This window comes from Microcaecilia unicolor, chromosome 2 (assembly GCF_901765095.1).
Source record: "Microcaecilia unicolor chromosome 2, aMicUni1.1, whole genome shotgun sequence".
Lineage (NCBI taxonomy): Eukaryota > Metazoa > Chordata > Amphibia > Gymnophiona > Siphonopidae > Microcaecilia > Microcaecilia unicolor.
The window spans coordinates 516,116,661-516,136,453 of record NC_044032.1 but is presented as its reverse complement, the minus strand read 5'-3'; the positions used below and the strand labels follow the sequence as shown (position 1 = coordinate 516,136,453).

Genomic DNA, 19,793 nt, shown 5'->3' with positions numbered 1-19,793 from the left:
TCTCAGGAGGCGCCAACTGCTACTGTGTTATCCAGTTAGCACATGCTAATCGTAACGCGCTAGCTGGATAACACGGGAATGCCCACTCTCCAGCACTGACATGCTCTGTCTGAAACATGTTTTATAATAGGTGTAACAGTACAGAAAGGAACCATTAAAGTGTGGTGCTTCCAAACAGACTACAACAATATTGTATAATACATATAGGTTGAGGACATCAGAAAAGATTTAACAAAGGGTGTAAGTATCTTACAGGTTAAAAAAAAAACCTAAACTCTACCCTTAACTGTGATTTCAAATCAATCATCCCCTAACAGAGTATAACAAGCACCTGAACAACTGTGCACCCAAATGTGTCAAACAGAAGTTATCTGAGTTGATGTTGCAACATTCCTCATTTTTGTTATACCTATGGACTTTTTAGTATTTAGCGCACACTAATGAAATTAGCGCATGCTGAGCATTAGTAAAAGGACCCATAATGAGAGAAAAAGACTTATTCCCCAACACAGGACCTGCAGCTCTCCAATCCACAAGAGTTTACAGGACATCCAGGATGAACACCCATTAACTCTTTGGTCCAAGTACCAGAATAATCTGCATACAGAGGGCCAGATGCACTAAACTTAACAGCCAGCAACGTGGTTTTTAAACTGGTTCTAGCCAGTTTAGCGCGCAAATAGTAAACCTGTACATGCACAAAAGGGTTCTCCGAGCCATTTTCCTTTCACTGTAGCAGCTAACGAAAATGGAATGCAAATGAGCTAATTACTATTATAATGTGAATGCGATGCGATGTACTACCGTTTCCGACCCCATGCACCGTGGAAAACCTAACGGGAGGTCTACACCTCTCGTTGGGGCTGCTGTGAGCGGGACCCATGCAGAGGAGGACGCCCATCGCAAAAATCGGAAGAAAATAAAACGTCCAAGTGCTCATCAGGGACGTCCTTTCAAGCGCCTAACACTTGGACGTCCTTCACTCAAAAAAAAAAAAAAAAAGGAACGTCCCTGACGAATGCTTGGATGTTTTTTTTCTTCAGATTTGCGATGGGGGTCCGTTTCTTGGACGTGTTTTTCTTACGTGCCTGAAAACCGCCGGAGAGAATCAGGGATCGGGACATGCAAGGTCGTCCAAATCAAAACTATTTGGACGTCCCTTTCGATTAGGCCCCTCCAGGTCTCTCTCACCAATCACAGCACGTTTAGCTGTCAATGGTGTCAGCTAAACGCGGTGTGATTGGCTGAGAGAGACCTGGAGGGACATAATCGAAAGGGACGTCCAAATAGTTTTCATTTGGACGTCCTCACACGTCCCGATCCCCGATTCTCTCCGGCAGTGTTCTTGGACATGTTTTTCTTACATGCCTGAAATGACCACCGCCGAAGAGAATCAGGGACATCCCTTTCAATTATGCCCCTCCAGGTCTCTCTCAGCCAATAGTGACAGCAGGCTGGCGGGCGGACGGGAAGGCGGGCGTCCTATCCTCCCCTCCCCTCCATTACCTTACCTGACACGTCTGTAGACTGTCTTGTTCCCGGTGCCGCTTCAAAATGGCTGCCGAGAGTTCAAGCAACGGACTTGCGAGACTTCTTCAGAAGTCTTGCAAGATCACTGCTTGAAGTTTCGGCAGCCATTTTGAATCGGCACCGGGAGCAAGAGAGGTCTACAGCTGCGCCAGACAGAAAAAAGAGGGCTCATTCCTGCCCCAAAGAGGCCACTAGACCATCAGGGCACTACAATAAGGTACAGAAGGGGAGGGGAGGGGTAGTGAAGGTGCAACAGGGGGCGGGACATGTGGCCTCTTTGTCCTTAGGGCAAATATGGTGACCCTAACTAAACATATTCTGTAATGGACTGCGCCTAAATGCTAATGTATGCAGTTCAAAAGGGGCATGGCTATAGACAGGGAAATGGGCGTTTTGTGTGCCTTTCAAAATTTACACGTGCAGTTATAGAATATGGCCCAATACAAGGGATTTACACCACATTTTCATTGGTGTAAATGGAGGCACGTAGTTTTAGGTGCTGAGATATCAACTAAACGTATTCTATATACTGCGCCTAAATCTAGGTGATGCGCATAGAATACAATTAGGTGGAACTTTTTGCTGCACAGATTTTTTAGGCGCCTTATATCGAACCTGGCACCATATGTGCAAAAATACGATAACTTAATCTCACTTCTTTGCTCACTTTCCTGATATATTGATATGATAATACTAATACTTATATGACGGACTACATTAAAATTTTAAAAAATAGATATTTCTATAAATGCTATATAAGTCTGCCTATTTGGATGGAAAAGCATATGTTTGTCATTTCTAGAAAGCTTCCACCCCTGGAAAGCTTCTGACAAGACTACCATATCTTGTCAGCAGAAAATGGATTGCACTTACATCATTCAGCAGAGACATTTTTAACACAAATTTTTATTTAAAAAAAAATCCAGGCAAAAAAGTTACTAGAGCCAGCATAAGCACACCCAGATCCCAGAGTGGGTGCGGAAATGAAATGCTCATTAGGGTATTATCTGTTTCAGGTCCAACAACTTCCTGTGCAATTTTTAACAACTTTTCCTGGCAGATGATCAGAACAATACAGTAATTCTTGGCTTTGTGAAAATGATTTTTTTTAATGTATTTAATTAATTATTTTTTTCCCCATGGAGCAAGTGTTCTACAGGCCTTCTTTTGGCCACATACATGGAATAATGTAAATGCTTTTTCCATGTAAAAACCAAGTTTTACGCACAAAATATGACTCTTGAAAAACAGTGTGCGGGTATACGCATGCAAGCAAAGGAGCCACCTTTTTACAATGATTAAAGGTGCAAAATTCAACATAAGTGAATACTCCCTGATCACAGTAATAGTTTTCTTAATATTAGGGGTGGTCAAGCACCTACGGCACCCACAGAGCTGGAATCTATACATGCAAACAGTAGGCACACTGCAAGACTGCTTCTTCTTCTAGGCGATCAGCACGTCAGCATTACTTAGCGTAAAGTTGGGTGAAAATTTGTGCAGTACTAGTGGCCATTGTGAAAATGCGTTAAACCTGAAAACATGAATTGTGTTCAGAACACAGAGCAATACAGGAATGTATGAAAGAACGTGTTAGGAATGGGAGCGCTGTGGACCTAGGCCGGAAGCCAACAAATTTGTTTGTCAAAATGAGGATTTGTTACAGCTGATGTTGACTACCCTAGAAAAATGAGTATGGGAAACAGGATTGCCAATTGTTAAAACCAAGATTTGTCATAAAGAGATTTCTTCCAAAAAGATCAACGCCTGCATATTTAATCTCTGTGTCAAGATCCTACAATAACAGGAAAGTGGTCTTATGTTTCCCAGAATTACACATTCCCTATATTTTTTTTGCAGTGCTAACTCAATTACATCTTACACTGATCTCTATTTGATCCTTCAAACACTAAATTAGAGTAAACAGAATTAATTTGAAGTATGTTTATAATATTCACATCTTCAGGCCCATTTATACTAAGTGTTTCCTGATCAGACTATACTGTTTTCTTTTTCTGTCAATAAATTACAACTGCCTAAGTGCTAATTTTCTATCCATTTCAACATTTTCCACAAAAAACTCGGGGCGCATGGTTTATCCACACAGCAGTTAACAGAGACACTTACGCCCTATGTTTACTAAGGTGCGCCATGGGCGCGTTAGCATTTTTAATGCACGTAAATGGTTTATGTGCATTAAACACTAACGCGCCCATAGCAATGTATAGGCGCGTTGGCGTTTAACGCGCCTTAAATTTAAAGGTGAGTTAGAAACGCTAACACACCTCAGGAAACATACCGGTTAGGGCCCTGTTTACTAAGCCGCACTAAGGGCGCGCTTGCGTTTTTAGCACACGCTAAATGCTAAAGTCGCCCATAGGAACATATGGACGACTCTAGAATTTAATGTGCACTAAAAACGCTAGCGCACCATAGTAAACAGGGCCCTTATTTTCCCGTTCATAAAGATCTCCAGTTTAAAATCCCCAAGCTGTGTATACAGACAATTATTTTGGGGATACTTGGGCCAGAAACGTTTGTTCTTTCATTTCAAAAAAATGGCTATGAGAAATGGGAGAGATTTACTCCTGTGCGTAAATTTTGCCTTTCCTTGAACAAAAGCCTGCGTGATTTAATGGCAGCATTCAGACAATGTGCCACATTTCCTTAATCTGGCTAAAACCAGCTCATTAGACTGAATTCTGGTAAAAAGTACCAGAAACAACCAAAAAGACTTAAGAAAATTAAACATAAATTAGTAGAACTTCACTCAAACCCTGCATACCTATTTACTGTATAGCAACAGTATGCCACTCAGTGTTACCCACGTTTTCTGAAGAACCACAAAACACCCTTACTCCTCTGTCAACACGTTTCCAGCCAGAGCACATACTTGGATGCTCAACCACTGGGGAATGCCAGAGGTATGCAAAATAATAAATCACACAGTTAATCTGTCCTGTTTTTGAAATGATAAAAATTCACGATACTTACAGTCTCTCCAGCTCTTTCAGATCCTGGAAGGCTCCCCTTTCAATGGTGCTAATCTTGTTCTCCATGAGCTGACTGAAAGGCAGAAAACAGTGAAGGCCTTAATGCTACCCCTAATCACACAACCATTAACACCTGCCATTGCTTCACTCTGGCAACTGGCACTCAGCAATCAGCTCACCTATATTAACTCAGCAATTCCTGTTACAGGCTGCAATTTCTCACCCAATTTAATCCAACTCAAAACAGCTGTCTCTCCAACACCCTACCAGGCCCATATGAGCAGCAGGAAACCAGAAAAAATTAACCCCCCCTACCCCGTTTACAAAGCCACGCTAGCAGCTGCCGTTGGGCTGTGTCGGCATTGCTGCATGGCTTTGTAAACGGGGAGGAGGGGGTAAGTATGCCATTTCCCCATGGGGAAAACAATTTTCAGAAAAGCCACATTATTGAAAATCTTTCGATCACAAGAGGTTTTCTGAAAATAAAGCACAACTCTTACAGTATAATGTGATTGACAGCAATACAGAACTTGACATAATTAATCATTTAATATAGGGGTCCCTTTACAAAGGCACGCTAGAGTTTTTAGCGTACGCTAATGAGTAAGGCAGCTAAACACTAGAGACACCCACAGGAATATATGGGCGTCCCTAGCGTTTAGCAAACGCTTATTTTTAGCACATGCTAAAAACGTTAACGCGCCTTTGTAATGAGACAGAATTTTTTTGCCTGTCTTCCTCTTTCTACCTATATACATATATATTATTATATATTATACATACCCATGCAGACACACACATCCTAGATTCTGGAGCAAGCAATTAGCAAAGTAATTCAGACTACAGTTAACATCAGTTCTTGAACAAATTATGTAGCCTGCACAATAGAAGGATAGGTCTATAAGTAAAAGTAATCCTTCCACATTAGTAGCAACTGAAGATCTAAAAATAAGAGTATGCCTACATCAACCTCATCATTTATGTGCTAATCTAAAAACTGCAGTCATCACAGCCCTAGCTGATTTGCTGTCTGAAATTTTTAAAGCATGCACAAATTGTAAATAGTGTTCAGGTGCCAGACTGCAATTCAACTCCACTCAACGGTGTGCTTGCCCTCCCTGCGTTTCTTAATGCCTAACTCTAGAAAAAAAGTAATAAAATAAATCACAGGACTACACATAAAGGGCTGGATTCTGTAAACAGAGCTAAAAATTCAGCACCCAAAAAAAAAAAAATGGCATTAAGCGAGATTCCATAAAGGGTGCACTGAAAAATGGGCTGCGCTAATGTAGGCGAATGTTTTGGGCACGCACAGATCCATTTTTCAGCATGCCTGTAAAAAAAAGGCCTTTTTACATTTTTCCCAAAATGGACGTGCGACAAAATTAAAATTGGCGCGCATCCATTTTGGGTCTGAGACCTTACCACCAGCCATTGACTTAGCGGTAAGGTCTCGTGCGGTAATCATCTACGCGCATAGAATGACGATTACCGCCCAGTTTCTGCTGCGTGACGGAAAATAACAATTATTTTCTGCCGTCTATAGCGGATGTATGTCAAAAATTAATTTACCGGAAGGGCCAGGTGGTAGCCGGGCGGTAACTCCAAATCGATGCGCATTGGGCACACATAGGTGCCTATGTGGCTGTATCCTATAATTCCAAGTACAACATTTCAGAACGCCTCCGACTCACCCATGGTCATGCCCCTTTTTAGTTACGCGCTAGGGGGGCCCTTTTACAAAGGTGCATAAGGGCCTACACACATGCAGCGTGAGTCAAATTGGCATTACCACCTGGCTACCGTGTGCCCCAGGTGGTAATTCTGAATTTGGCGAGCGCTGAAAACGTGCGGTAGAAAATAATTTTCTATTTTCTACCGCAGAGGCATTCCCGGAGGTAATCAGCAGTTGGCGTGCGCTGGATGCTTACCGTGTGGTAGCACGTGAGCCCTTACCACTAAGTCAATGGGTGGCGTTAAGGGCTTAGGCCATAAATAGATGCAAACTGGTTTTCATTTTGGCATACGACCATTTTCCCGCCTCCCCTCCCCAAAGAAACCTTTTTTCTAGACACGGTGGAGAAATGGTCCAGCGTGTGTCCAATACACGTGCCCACACTACCACAGGCCATTTTTTGGTGCACCTTTTGGAAAAAGGACCCCTAGTAGAATTAAGCGCCTTTCCTTATAGAATAACATACAGCCAGTTATGGCGCAAATTTTCATGCGTGCCAATTAACATCAATAATTTACTAGCGTCCAATTATTGATGTTAATTGGCTTGTTACTCAATTAATTCACAAATTTTGGTGTGTAATTCTATGTGCCATATACAGAATCCAGGGGGAAACGGTCAGTCAGCAAACAGTCAAATACTGGGATCCATGCTTCTTGGTCCGAAGTGGAAAATGTGATTTAAACTGGAAAATCTCTTTATACGTGATAAATTTGCTTTCAAATTTCAACTAAAATGATAGAAAACTCTCCACGTTCATTGACAGAATATTAGAAATTCACAGCAGGTACTCTCAATGTAAAGTTATCATTCAAACTCGAAGCATTATTTAGAACGAATGGTTGCTTGCTACACTGCATTAATATTTTCCCTTTCCACAGGCTACGTATAAATAAACGGCAAGTCCACACCCAAACTGCTGTGCTGAAAAGATGCCACGACAGTCAGGTGAGAATTTGAGATCCTGCCTGTTAAACCAAAAATCTGGGAAATTCAGATGCTGCTGTCATGGGAAACTTGGAAATAAAACTCTGTGTTCTTTTTTTTAATTCAGAAAGTCTCTCTGGGCCTCTGATTTTTGCTATGGGCTTTTCACTGCAAGACAGCAACTGCAAGACCGCAAAACTTCTCTGCACAGCAGACGACTTTTTTGGAAGCTAAAATGAACGTGTAGGCACACATTTCCTCGCTACAAGAACACCAAATATAAATCCACTCTGGTTAAAGACTTCTCTCATTTGGGCACCAAATGGTGGAATTCCATCCAGAAAGAAGTCAGGCTTACAAGTAACTACATATCCTTCTGTAAATTTCTGAAAGCTTTCCAATTCAATAAGTTTTTGCGCTAAGCACTCAATGCAGGTGTAATTTTATACTGTATCTAAGTCCGTTACTGCTCTATTAATTTCTCTGTAGTTTATGTAACTCATTATTAACATCGCTATATACACATTACTATCAATGTATGCTTTCCAGTTAATTTGTTAGTCACATTGAACTGGTCTATGTAATTCCAAATAATGTGGTTAGGATATAAGCATCAATAAATTAATATTCTAAAGCAAAATTCAAACCTTACAGGACTCTCAGATGTCTCAGGTTGGCAAAGTCCGTCTTGGTGATTCTTGTGAGGTTGTTACCGTTCAGGTCTCTAAGGAGATTTAAAAAAATAAAAGAATTAGCAGCAAAGGAAAATTCATAATGTCCTTACCTGTCCAGAATTTCTTGTGAAGGCTGCTATCTACTAGATAAACTAATAATACTCAATCAATATGTTCACAAAATACAAAAAAGAAAAAAAAAAGAATCTCTTCTGAACTCAGCAGTGGGCAAAGCTCCAAAAACGAATTGCACTTGAAACTTCAGAGCAAGGTTAACAGCAGCAAGACATCACTACAGTGTTTTTTAATCACCAAACTTTTTGCTATATTTTTGCTGTGTCACTGTTCTAAGGATCACTGTAGTTTTAAAGTCAGTCAATATTTAAACCACTTAACTGCTACTGTACAACTTAACGTAGGCTTAAAAACTACAGAGATCCATATTCCACAGCTACACCAAGGAATACAATTTTAATTTTGAGTCTGCAGAAGGTCGGAAAGACGCTTTGTTTCTGCAGCGTTTTCTAAACTATACAGTATCAGCTAACAAGGTAGAAAGCTGAGCACATGCCTTCCAGCAAATACCAGAAGTATAAAACCAACTATCAACACATCTGGAGTTAAATATTTATAAACACAAGCATTTTACCTTCTATCCAGTCTATGCCTGTGGAAAAATACTAATTGTATTTGCAGTCCAGGAAAATTACTCTCCCCCCCCTCCTCCATTTCACGACTATAAAGTAAAAACAGGAGGCTCAAATTGTACATTTAGAGTCCAGGAACCCCGACTGTGCCAGTAAAAGGTAAACTACTTTCAGAAGCAGGCATGGAAATGCTCTTCAGGCCTCATTTTTTTTTTTAAATCTTGGGAGGATTTCAGTGCCAGTTAGGGAAATTATAGGCAAAATATGTTTGTTTACTGCTGTAAGTTAAAAAAAACTTAGCTTTTTTCTCCCAATTTTTGTTAATTTTTTTTAAGTAAGACGCATTCACGTTACTAAAACATTTTTAACCTGCATTAGAATGTTTTCATGTGCATTAAATGAATTTTTTCTTGACATGTTTAAGACGCCTTAATAAAGTGAACGAGCACTATATTTTTCTTAGGATCCCAGCCTGGCTTACTTCTTATTGTGGCAAAGATTGGAATCTCTCTGCTTGCGTCCTCCTCTCAGGGAAACGGCGAGTAAACGCTGCTGCATCAGTGCTCGCTAAGGATGTGCGCGGGCAAAAAAAAAAAATCTGGTTTCTTTTCAAATTTGTCAGACTCTCCTGATTTTGAACCTTTTTTTTGGTTCATTTTAGACATTCATTTTAATTTTTTAAAAAATTAACGCACATTTTAATGTGCATAAACTGATTGTACACATTAATTTATAGGTTAATGCATGTTAAATCAATTTTGCATACACTAAGGGGGAAGTTATCAACATGGGCTATCTGTTAACATGTGTTATTTTACTGTCAATCCCAGTTGTTAGTAACTAGGTATCATTATATAAAAGGGACTTGTGACTCTGGGCAAGTCACATAACCCTCTACTGCCCCAGGTACAAAATAAGTACCTGTATATAATATGTAAACCACTTTGATTGTAACCACAGAAAGGCGGTATATCAAGCCCCATCCCGTTTCCCTTTACCTGTGATAAAACAGCACGGAATCAGTGGTACAATAACACATCTCAACAGTAGCCCGTTGATAACTACACCCGTAAATTTTTAAGGTGTGCTAACTAATGCACATCCGTAATACAGGCTACACAACTGCAGATTGCTATTAATCTTTTCACGTGTGTATTTTTGTGTGTCCCTTTCACTAAGCACATACTTGTGGGTGCAAAGCATTCCTCGGCTGCTTGGGTCTTTGCTGTCAGTTCTTTTCATCAGTTTGATCACTGCCATAAAAGTGCAAGGCCCAAACTTCAGCCCTTTTTGTTTTCACTAGGTTTGCCTCAAAATTTTCACTAGAGCTTGGTCGGATATTAAGAAGCTTGTACCATCGTCTGCAGCACCTAATAATTCCATTTTGACAAGAAAAATCCAAGATTCTGACACAGCTTGCCGATGCGCTTAGAGTTGTCAGCACTTAAGGGGGGAGAGCTGACATCTAACCAAAGTGGAATGGGGTTTCGCAAAAGGCTCCTGGTTTTATTATGTGCCATGGGCTCATTATACATTTTTGTGAGAGATTTAAACTAAAGATATGTCCAAAGCGAAAGCATCATCTTCCGCATCCATGTCTACGAGATCATTCTCTACCAAGATCTACTCTACCACGAATGAACGTTAACGCAATACCACTTTATCTCTCACTCCGAATATGAATTCTTTATACTTGACTGCTTAACCTACTGTCAATCATGATCTTTAATGTAATACCACTTCTATCTCTCACTCCGGAAATGGCGATCGCCATGACGGAACAATGTAAGCCACATTGAGCCTGCAAATAGGTGGGAAAATGTGGGATACAAATGCAACAAATAAATAAATAAATAAATAAATTCTTATGTAGAAAGAGCCAAGCTGCTTTGCAGAGCCTGTATAGTTACTGTGTGCAGCTCCGTTTTATTATACTGAATTCATTCAGCATTATCAGTAGGACAAGTAAGGTTCAGGGTTGGCTGAACCACCAGTCACACTAGGTGGTTGGTTAGGGAGCTGCTTCTGGAGTGTGTGGGGGGGGGGAGGGGGCAAACAGCAGCTGCCATCAACAGAAAATAGGTCCTGACACCCACATAAAACTCAAATAATGCTAGATATATATATATACAAGTTTTAAAATATGCTGTTCAATTATGCGTGCTTAAGGATTGCTCTGGGAGGGGTTCTATTTACTTATCAAAACCTGGATGGGGGGGGGGGTCATAGGGGCCTGAAAGTTAATGGGAGGAGGGGTGCAAGGCTGTAGGTTTGCCCTAGATTCTAGAGCCCCTGGCAAGGTTTCCCCTGCTCTGGTTGTTGTTTCCAACCAACATTAGTTGCAACAGCAGAACAGCTCTGCTTTTATTTTTCTCCTTATCAGGCTTCAACCACACAGTTCAGTTCAATAAAAGGAAGCCAGTAGGTGAACTCAAAATATTTGGGTCAGAGGGCAAGTTAAGGCACCAGGCTGCTGAAGTGTGCCCGTTTTAGGCCAGAATCTCAAACTATGAAAACTCGTAACTGAGAGTTTTTATTCGTGGTAAAAAAAACTAAATAAAAATGTTGTACGTCTGAGCTATTCGCTGTTTCAGGGTTAAAGACAAGCTGGAGGCGTCTCTTCTGGTTTTCCTTCCTTTTTTTTTTTTTTTTTGTTCACATCCCCCTCCTAACCTAATGATAAACCAGTTCTGCGGTTCCCAACCCTGAAACACTTTTAAAACTCCTCTCATCCATCCAGCTTTACCGCAGTAGACAAGAAGCCCAAACCTCCTTTCTCCGGATGCATTTCTTTTCTTCTCTGGTTTTCTAGCCCATAAAAGGCACACCTACAGCGAAACTGTTGGGCTGTTTTGTTTTTGTTTTGTGTTGGTTTTTTTTTATATATATATAATCCTCCTAATCTAAACCATACTAGCATATCATGATCTTTGCCAGAGCAAACTATTACCAAACCACAAAACGTCAAACATGCAAGAACGATGTTAGTTGTGCAAATCTGAGGCGTCCTCTCTGTCTACCGCCTCCCCCCCCCCCCCCCCCCCCCCAGCAATCTCAATGGGAAAAAATTGTACGGATGCAATCGATTTAAGAAGAAATCCACCCCCCCCCCCCCAAAAAAAAAAAAAAAAAAACCCAAGATCTTAAGCCGACGAGAAAGGCTAGACAGGATGCCACACTTGCCAGGCTGGTCCACCTCTCGGGGAAGGGGGAGGGACATCGGCTATACTCACAGGCGCTCCGTATTGCGGGGGATGTTGCGGGGCACCGTCCGCAGGGAGAGTCCGTGGCAGTCCACTGTGGTCCCCGAGCACGAGCACATCGCCGGACACGGCTGCGGGGTCCCCCGGCTCAGCAACGCCAGCAGAACGCTCAGCCACACGGGCACCTTCCACCAGCACGAGCCACGCATCTCGTTTGTGCTTCTGGTCCTTGCTTAGCCCCCGGGCACTGAATATTCAGTTATTAAAAAAAATATATATATATATAGCAGCAAGAACAAAAGAAAGCAGACACGCACAAAAAATGGAAAGGAAGCGTCGTCGCCTGATCTGCACAAGAGAACTCCCTGATGTAAGTTTGAGGGTTAGTGGATTTGGAAAGCAGTACTTCACGCCTTCAAAGGCTTCCGACGGCCACAAGTATTTGCTAAATAATAATAATATCCAGGCAGAACTTCACTTCTAAGCAAAGCACTTATATTCCTCGTGTGAGTGGCATGTGCTCTTCTCAGCAGGATCCCGTGAAGATGAGCTTTTTTTCCCCCCCCTTCAGCAAGATGCAGCTAAAGCCCGGCTGCCTGGGGCTACGTGACTCCCCTGGAAGGGCATCGCGACCGGTGGCCACCAGCAGGCGAGAAGTCAGAGCAGGCCCACGAGGTGGCACATGCCGCGACACCTGGGGATCAGCATTCAGCAAATTGGCACTTGGAAAAAAGTCACTAAGGGGAGGGGGCTCTCTGAAGATCTAAGTTGCACCAAATCTGGCAGATCAGCTCTCCTTGTCCCACACATGCGATAGACACAGTTCATCCGACCAAGGGTGTCTGGATCTGCGCTCTGCACCCGTGGGAAATTGCTCACATCTATTTAACTCTTCAGTGATAACGCTCCTCACAAGAATAACCCTTCAGCTGACAGGCGGAGAAATGTACCGGTTGAACGTCAGCTGGGTTTCTTTTATGCGGGAGGTGAGGGTAGGATGAGGCAATGCTGTGTCTTTCTGAAGATCGCTCTGCAATATGCACCTGATGGTAAAGGTAAATCACAGTTCAGGCGTTAACACGGCTCCTCCAGCGTCTCCTGCACACTTCTGCCAACGGTGGGGTTTTCTTGTTTCATAAGACAGGAACTTTTTCCCTCCCATCAGCAGAAATACAATACGTTGCTGCCTCCGTTCTGCAAAATTCCTGCAGATGCACCTGAGCTGTTCCCCCCACCCGTGCGTCAGTGCAGAAAGCAGATCGGCCCGATTCGGTCCACTGATTTTCCTGGCCAAAGCTGTGCTCCACGGCAAATATGCACCTTCCACCTCAAAGCAGCTCCACGAGAACAGCAGGACGGCCAGCCGGGTCTCTCCTACACAGATGCCAAAGGTTTTGAGCTTTTTGATGTGTTTTCAGGAGGAGGAGGAGGAGCAGCAGCCCCCGTGGCACGACAGAGGCTGGTCGTGGTTTTCCAGCAGATCTCCTCCACTCCGATCTCTAGCTCTCTAATGCTTCATAACGTACAGAGCTAAGGATCTCAGCCCCCCAGCCCCCGACCACCATCCAGACCTCGCCTGGCGACCCCCACACCACTAACACCCAGCCCCAACTTCAGCCCCGCACAGAAACCTTATACCTCCTGAGGCCCCGCCCCATCCCCGTTTCCCCCGCTCTGATTGGCTGGCGGAGCCTCCTCTGGAGAGGTGAGCCGCGGGTTGCCGGAGGCAGGGGGAGGGGCGCCAGGCGATGAATGAAAGTTGAAAGGCGCCGCGCCGGGCCGGGGGCTGCCCCGGTCGGACGGCGGAGGGGACGTGTGGTGGGAGCAGGGGCGGCTTGCAGTACATTGCAGCAAGCAAAAAAAATCCGCATTTTACGCATTCACCACAGGCTGTCTCTCACAGGCACACATAGTCTGACATCCCCACCCGCACACATATTCTTCTAATGCTTCCTTCCCCCACGTCATAAACCCCCATACACACTCTACATGCACACATAATCAGTCCCCATACAAACATTAGGACACGCATTCTGACATCTCCTTCCCCCACATGCAAACATCATAAACCCCATAGGCACCTTAGACATACATTCTGATATCCCTAACACACATTAGGACACACCTCTGATATGTCGCCCCATATATACTTTTCAACTCTCATCACTCCATCATGCATACATTCTGATATGTCCTCTCTCTCCCCTCCCCCCACATCTGACATCCCTATGCTCCCAAATACCTTTGTAAAATACATAAGGTATTTGGGAGCATAAGGTATAAGGTTCACACTGACATACCTCCCCCACCAATCACTCTTGCTGTGCCACATCCTAGGACAATTTATAGTTCGCACCCCAATGAAAATACATACTAATCATAACAAATGTAGAAAAAGAGACAAAAATACCATTTGATTTTTAAAAGCATTGGGAGAGGCAGGGAGGAAAGAGGTGATTTGTCCATGAAGGGTGTGCAGTCCTAGAATTTTCATGTTGTTTCTGTGTCATTTACAGGAACTTTCATTTTGTTTGTTTGTTTTCATCTGTTGTCACTATGGGAGCAATATCATTGGTAGTGTGTACTCTTTCACAAAGAGTGTGCCCACATTTGGAAGAGTATCCACTATTACTGACACACAAAAAAACAACATTTTGAATTTTGTTCTTGTCATTTCAGGCAGAAAATTATATGAAAAAATGTCACCGACATTTCCCCATGCCATGTCTAACCAATGTAGATTCCTATTGTCCATTAATAGCTTTTTCTCCCCCACTTTTTTCCTCCACTGATTTGCTAAGGCTTTTTTAGGTATCTGTTGGTGGGTGGGAGTGAAACTTACTACCCAGGCCCTTGGTTTTCAGTAATTTGACTTTTGGTGTGACATAAAGAAATAATTTAATATGCTTTTTTAGTTTTTCTAACCCAACAGAATGATTGAATTAAATTATGCAAAGGGGTTTGAGAATATCTGTCCATCTCTCTGGAGCAAAATAAGTCCTATATTTCATGGAATAGGATCAAATTTAGCATAGGGAAAACACACATTAAGTTCAAAAATGAACAAGATTAGACAAAGGGGGTCCAGAGAAATAATGTCTCCCTCCCCCCACAAAAAAAATGACCAAATGCATTTCTATTGGAGGGGCAATGCAAGGAGCTGCACCGTAGGAAAGTTGATACATGGAAACTTAGCAGTTAAGCAAATGGTCCTGTGAAACTTCCTCTCCCTCGCCTCTACTCTCCTAGTCACTGATACACCTAAAGCCAACAGAGATACACAGACACACACATACAGACACACTCAGGCAATGGCGCAGCTAGGATTGTATGGACCCTAGGCACAAGCTGATGGGGATAGGGTGGGGAAAACCCTTTCAGAGCTTAAGTAACCAAACCCTGTAAACCTATGTTCTAGACCTATATAAAAAAAATCTGTCATAATAAAGCAGCACCAATGTCCAGGACTCAAGGCAGCACCCTAGAATACCAGTATATGTCTTACTGGAAAAACAGACCAAGTCACTGCTACAGACCCTACACAGAAAGTAAACACTAGCAAAATACTTCACTTCTATCATTCCTGCAGAATAAAGCCAGAGACTCAATACAAAATAAGCAACCACCACAACCTAGAAATAGGAACTCTGAGAAGTCTGAATGCAATGCAACGCTGGAGAAACAAAAATGTATTTTCTCCTGTACTGTGTACAAATATAAGGTTATCAGGATTACTTAACAGAATGTAATACATATTGTTCCTTTATTCTCTGGGCATTTTATTTTACTATTCCACTTGGTCCCAGCCTCTCCTTTTGACTTTTCTTGTGTAATCATCTAAGTTCTTTTCCAGGGTCTTGTTTTTATGTCTTCTGTCTTCTCCTGTCTTCCTTTTCTTTGTACCTCTGTCTCTAACATTGCTCATGGCCCTTAATCATTTTCCTCTATTTCTCTCTTCTGAGCATCTCTGCTCAGCAGCTAGATTTTTTCCCCTTCTCTCACCCTCCAGTGTTCAGTTTCCCTCTGTTCACGTCTCACCTACCTATTAGCATTCCTCCACCTTCCACTCTCACCCCTACTCAGTCCACATTTATCTTCCTCTGAGTCTCATTCCCTTACCAACCCCACCTCATTACCTGTCATTCAACCCCTCCCAGCCTATTTATTCTTTTTCCGTAACTGCTACCCAGTTTCTTCACTTCCTTCTCAGACCTGCCTCTTTCATCTGTTTCTTTACAGTGCTTCTCAACCCTTTTTCACCTTCTCCAGCTCCTTCATCCCTTCCCCTATCTGACCCTCGCCCTCCCTCCAGTTTTCCTCCTTTTCCTCCACTTCCTTCCATGATTTTCCCTTCTTAACCCTCTTTTCCTCCATACAGATCTATTCTCACCACTTCACTCTCTCCTTATTCCATTCTTACTATGTTTCTCCGGTTCACACAAACAAACAAAAAATAAATTTCTGTTAGGGTATGAGAACTCAATATAATGAACATTGAATTCTAGCTATTGGAAAATGCAAACAGACTGATGTTTATATTTGTGATTTGTATGAAATTACAATTAAGGGGCCCTTTTACTAAGCTGCGTAGGCACCTATGTGCGCCCAATGTGCGTCAATTTTGAGTTACAGCCCAGCTACCGCGTGGCCCTTGCAGTAATTTCATTTTTGGTGCGCATCCGCTATGCGTGCCAGAAAATATTTTTATTTTCCGGCATGCAGGTGGTAATCAACATTTTATGCACATAGACCCTTACCACTCAGTTACCGCGTGAGACCTTACCGCTAGGTCAATGGCTGGCAGTAAAGGTCTCAGACCCAAAGTGGACGCGTGGCAATTTTCATTTTGCCAGCAGATCCATCTTTTGCAAAAATTTTAAAAAGGCATTTTTTATAGGTGCGCTGAAACATGATTTTGCGTGCGTCCAAAACACGCGTCTGCACTACCGCAGGCCATTTTTCAGTTCGCCTTGGTAAAAGGGCCCCTAAAACTGTACTTACGAATGACTCTTTTGTAGAAGGGATGAAGCATTTCATTCTTCTGAGCTGTTGACTTTAATGGATTACGACTTTGTTACTTTTAATAAGCTCAATTACTAAGTGTAATAGACAATCCATACCAATAAAAGAGGACTTAAGGAGATTTTGATAAAAACAGGTGATGACATAGCAGAACCTATACATTTGATTGTAGCTGTGGTAGGAGGCCCTCTATTGACAACAAGAAGTAGCACACTGCAATGGCAACCAAGCAAAAGTAGAAGAAAATGTACATATACTAGAATCCACAGAAATTATGCACACTTGTAATTATTTATTTATTTATTTATTAGGATTTATTTACCGCCTTTTTCAAGGCAGTGTACAGCAAGAATAAGTCGAACATAAGCAATAGACAATTACAGCAGTAAAAATATTCAATTAACAATACAAAGTATGGCTTAGTATGTTACATTATACAAAGTATGGCATATTATAATACCAACAGCAACAGACATCCTCACTAATACTAGATTTACTGAAATGGTATTTTAGCCTCATACACTACAAAGGTTGCAAATTAATGGAGGAAAAGCCTCAACAGACTCTACATTAGGCTCACGGGGCCGTTAACTTCACAGAGTGCTTGCTGTCATCACTGGCACAAAAACCTCCAAAAATTATTGAAATCTTTAGATTCCCCAGGACGTATCTGTTATAGATTCACTATCCACGACCGACAATGGCCAAAGTTTTGTCTACTTCGTCAGGGTCCGTGGTCTGTGCAATTGTCAAACAAAAAAAATATCATAACCTCTGGAATGAGGAAGCATACGACAAAGTTAAGAGGGAATAGGCTTAGGAGTAACCTAAGGAAGTATTATTTCACAGAAAGGGTGGTGGAGGCGTGGAATAGGCTCCCAGTGGAGGTGGTGGAGTCGAGGACTGTTCCAGAATTTAAAAAGGCATGGAATAAGCATGTGGAATTGCTTAGGAACAGGAAGAATTAGGGGTTACAGAGGATAGGCAGACTGGATGGGTCATGTGGTCTTTATCTGCCGTTATGTTTCTATGTTTCATATAATCAAGTGCTGCTATTGCAACACAGTAAATGCAAAACATGTCTAAATGCCTCACTTCATTCCTGTAGCTCCTGTAGGTTTTTGTACCGATGATGACAGCAAGCACTCCGTGAAGTTAACGTGAGCCTAATGTAGAGGAGTCTGTTTTGGCTTTTCCTCCATTAATTTGTAACATTTGTAGTGTATGGGGCTACAATATTATTTCAGTAAATCTAGTATTAGTGAGGATATCTGTTGCTGTTGGAATTTAGCTCCTGGACTTGATATTATACTACCAACACAATACACAATAAAACATTTTAATAGACCGCATAGGGTATAAGCAAAGATGGAACATATAGATAGTAACAAATAACGCTTTACAGTGAATTGTTTTATTCTAATTTTATAATCCATATGTTTAAATGGGGTTTGGAAACCAAGTTCACATACTTTGTGGTGGCCTAACAGAACTGCACTGTAAAGAGGCAGGCCTGGGTCAGTTCCAGAAAGATCTATTACAGACTTCTTTATGTTGGGGATTTTTTGGCCTACGGTCTTAAGGAAGTTGAAACTGCTAAGCACTGTCCTACTGGCATCCAGGGAGAAGCTCTTTTTAGTGCATTGTTCATTTTATGCCATCAACTCCGTAGAAACACTCATACAATATTAATGTTTTGAAGACTTTTTGCTCTAAATCATTTGCACAGTTTTAAATACTTCAGCATTTGGTTGTGCTGATCCTTGTCAGAACCCCACTGAAAGATGTCACTGATAGCTTTCACGTATTAATATGGCAGGAACACACAAAGAGCTGATGCATGGAAGGGGGCCTTTGAAAACAAAAGACATGTCCGGAATAAAAAAAATTCCGTACATTTTTACTAAGGGAGGGGCTGTTTTACTATGCTACGTTAAGTGCTAACATGCTTAATGCAGGAAAAGAGGCCTAACACAGGGCACACTAAAGTGTTCTGTGTTAATTTTGCCAATTGCATGTGCCAAGTGTGCAGTGTTTATTTATTTATTTTTTTGAGAGAGTGGAAAGTGGACATGGATGTACAATGAGGCTACTGTACTGACATTAATGGCGTGTTAACTGGTTAGCATGTCTGTAACGTGGGAGTCCTTAGCGCCTCTTAAATGGGAGGCGGTAAGTGCTCCTGCATTCATTTTTTAAATGGCTACATCCTAACGTTAACGTAGCACACAAAGGAAATGGTGAGCAGACCACAAAAAGACTAGAAAAAATCCAAAATAATACAAAAACACCTTTATTATGCTACAAGAGTGGAGGGTTTCGAACACAGAGCCCAACTTGGCAAAGTTTTGCCAAATGGTTATTTCAGGGGCTAAAGTAACTAATTAAAATATAATTAAAAAATACAATGTTACTAACTACATAAATTAATTTTAAAAAGTGCAGCAACATAACAATAATAAAAATAACATGTAAAATATTAGTAAGTAGCAAAAACTTCACCAACCAACTAAAAACACAAATCTCAACATAAAATCAGAGTAGAACATGAATTAAACAATCTAAAAAAACCTTAAATATGTATAATAATTTACAAAAATGTGCTTGGGCAACAAGGAAAAATGCGTATCCAGATCAGTGTGAAAACAGGCATGCACCAGAACTGGCTCAGTTCTGTTAGGCAAATCAACATTAATTTTTGTTTGCTTAAAAATGTTTCAAAAGCGCAAAAGAGAACAAGAATCAAACACAAAATGAACAAAGTACTCACATACCCCTGGATTCTGTACATGGCATGCAGAGGCGTGTGCGTAGGACCAGTAAATGGCCGTGCGGTAAGCAAAATATTGCCACACAGCCATTTTCAGCTGGAGTCCTTTCCACCTTCTAATCAGGAGGCTCTGGTGCTAACCCAGCAGTAGCTGGGCAGTATGCAGCAGTGCCCGATTACCACTGGGCATACCCCCTAGCTCTAGAAAATAAAAATGTATTTTTTTAGCACTGTAAGTGGTGCTTAGCAAAGGTGGGAGTACAGCTGGGCTCCTGGGTGAGCCCAATGGTAG

At 41.9% G+C, this 19,793-nt stretch overlaps 1 protein-coding gene and 1 long non-coding RNA gene across 2 annotated transcripts in view; one reads left to right on the top strand and one right to left on the bottom strand.

Moving 5' to 3' along the window:
- Positions 1-7,769, top strand: part of LOC115461434 — a 51,953-nt gene extending 44,184 nt beyond the window's left edge. The window contains exons 2-3 of the long non-coding RNA XR_003940712.1: positions 7,140-7,206; positions 7,313-7,769. This is a non-coding gene — a long non-coding RNA (uncharacterized LOC115461434). The remainder of the gene's footprint in view (positions 1-7,139; positions 7,207-7,312) is intronic.
- The window catches only part of SLIT2 (slit guidance ligand 2), an 809,356-nt gene extending 796,098 nt beyond the window's left edge, over positions 1-13,258 (bottom strand). Inside the window, exons 1-3 of the mRNA XM_030191232.1 lie at positions 11,740-13,258; positions 7,838-7,909; positions 4,525-4,596 (exon numbers count right to left, since the gene is read on the bottom strand). Of these exons, the coding sequence (XP_030047092.1) occupies positions 4,525-4,596; positions 7,838-7,909; positions 11,740-11,918 (323 nt within the window). The 5' untranslated portion in view covers positions 11,919-13,258. The remainder of the gene's footprint in view (positions 1-4,524; positions 4,597-7,837; positions 7,910-11,739) is intronic.
- Positions 13,259-19,793: the final 6,535 nt, after the last annotated feature.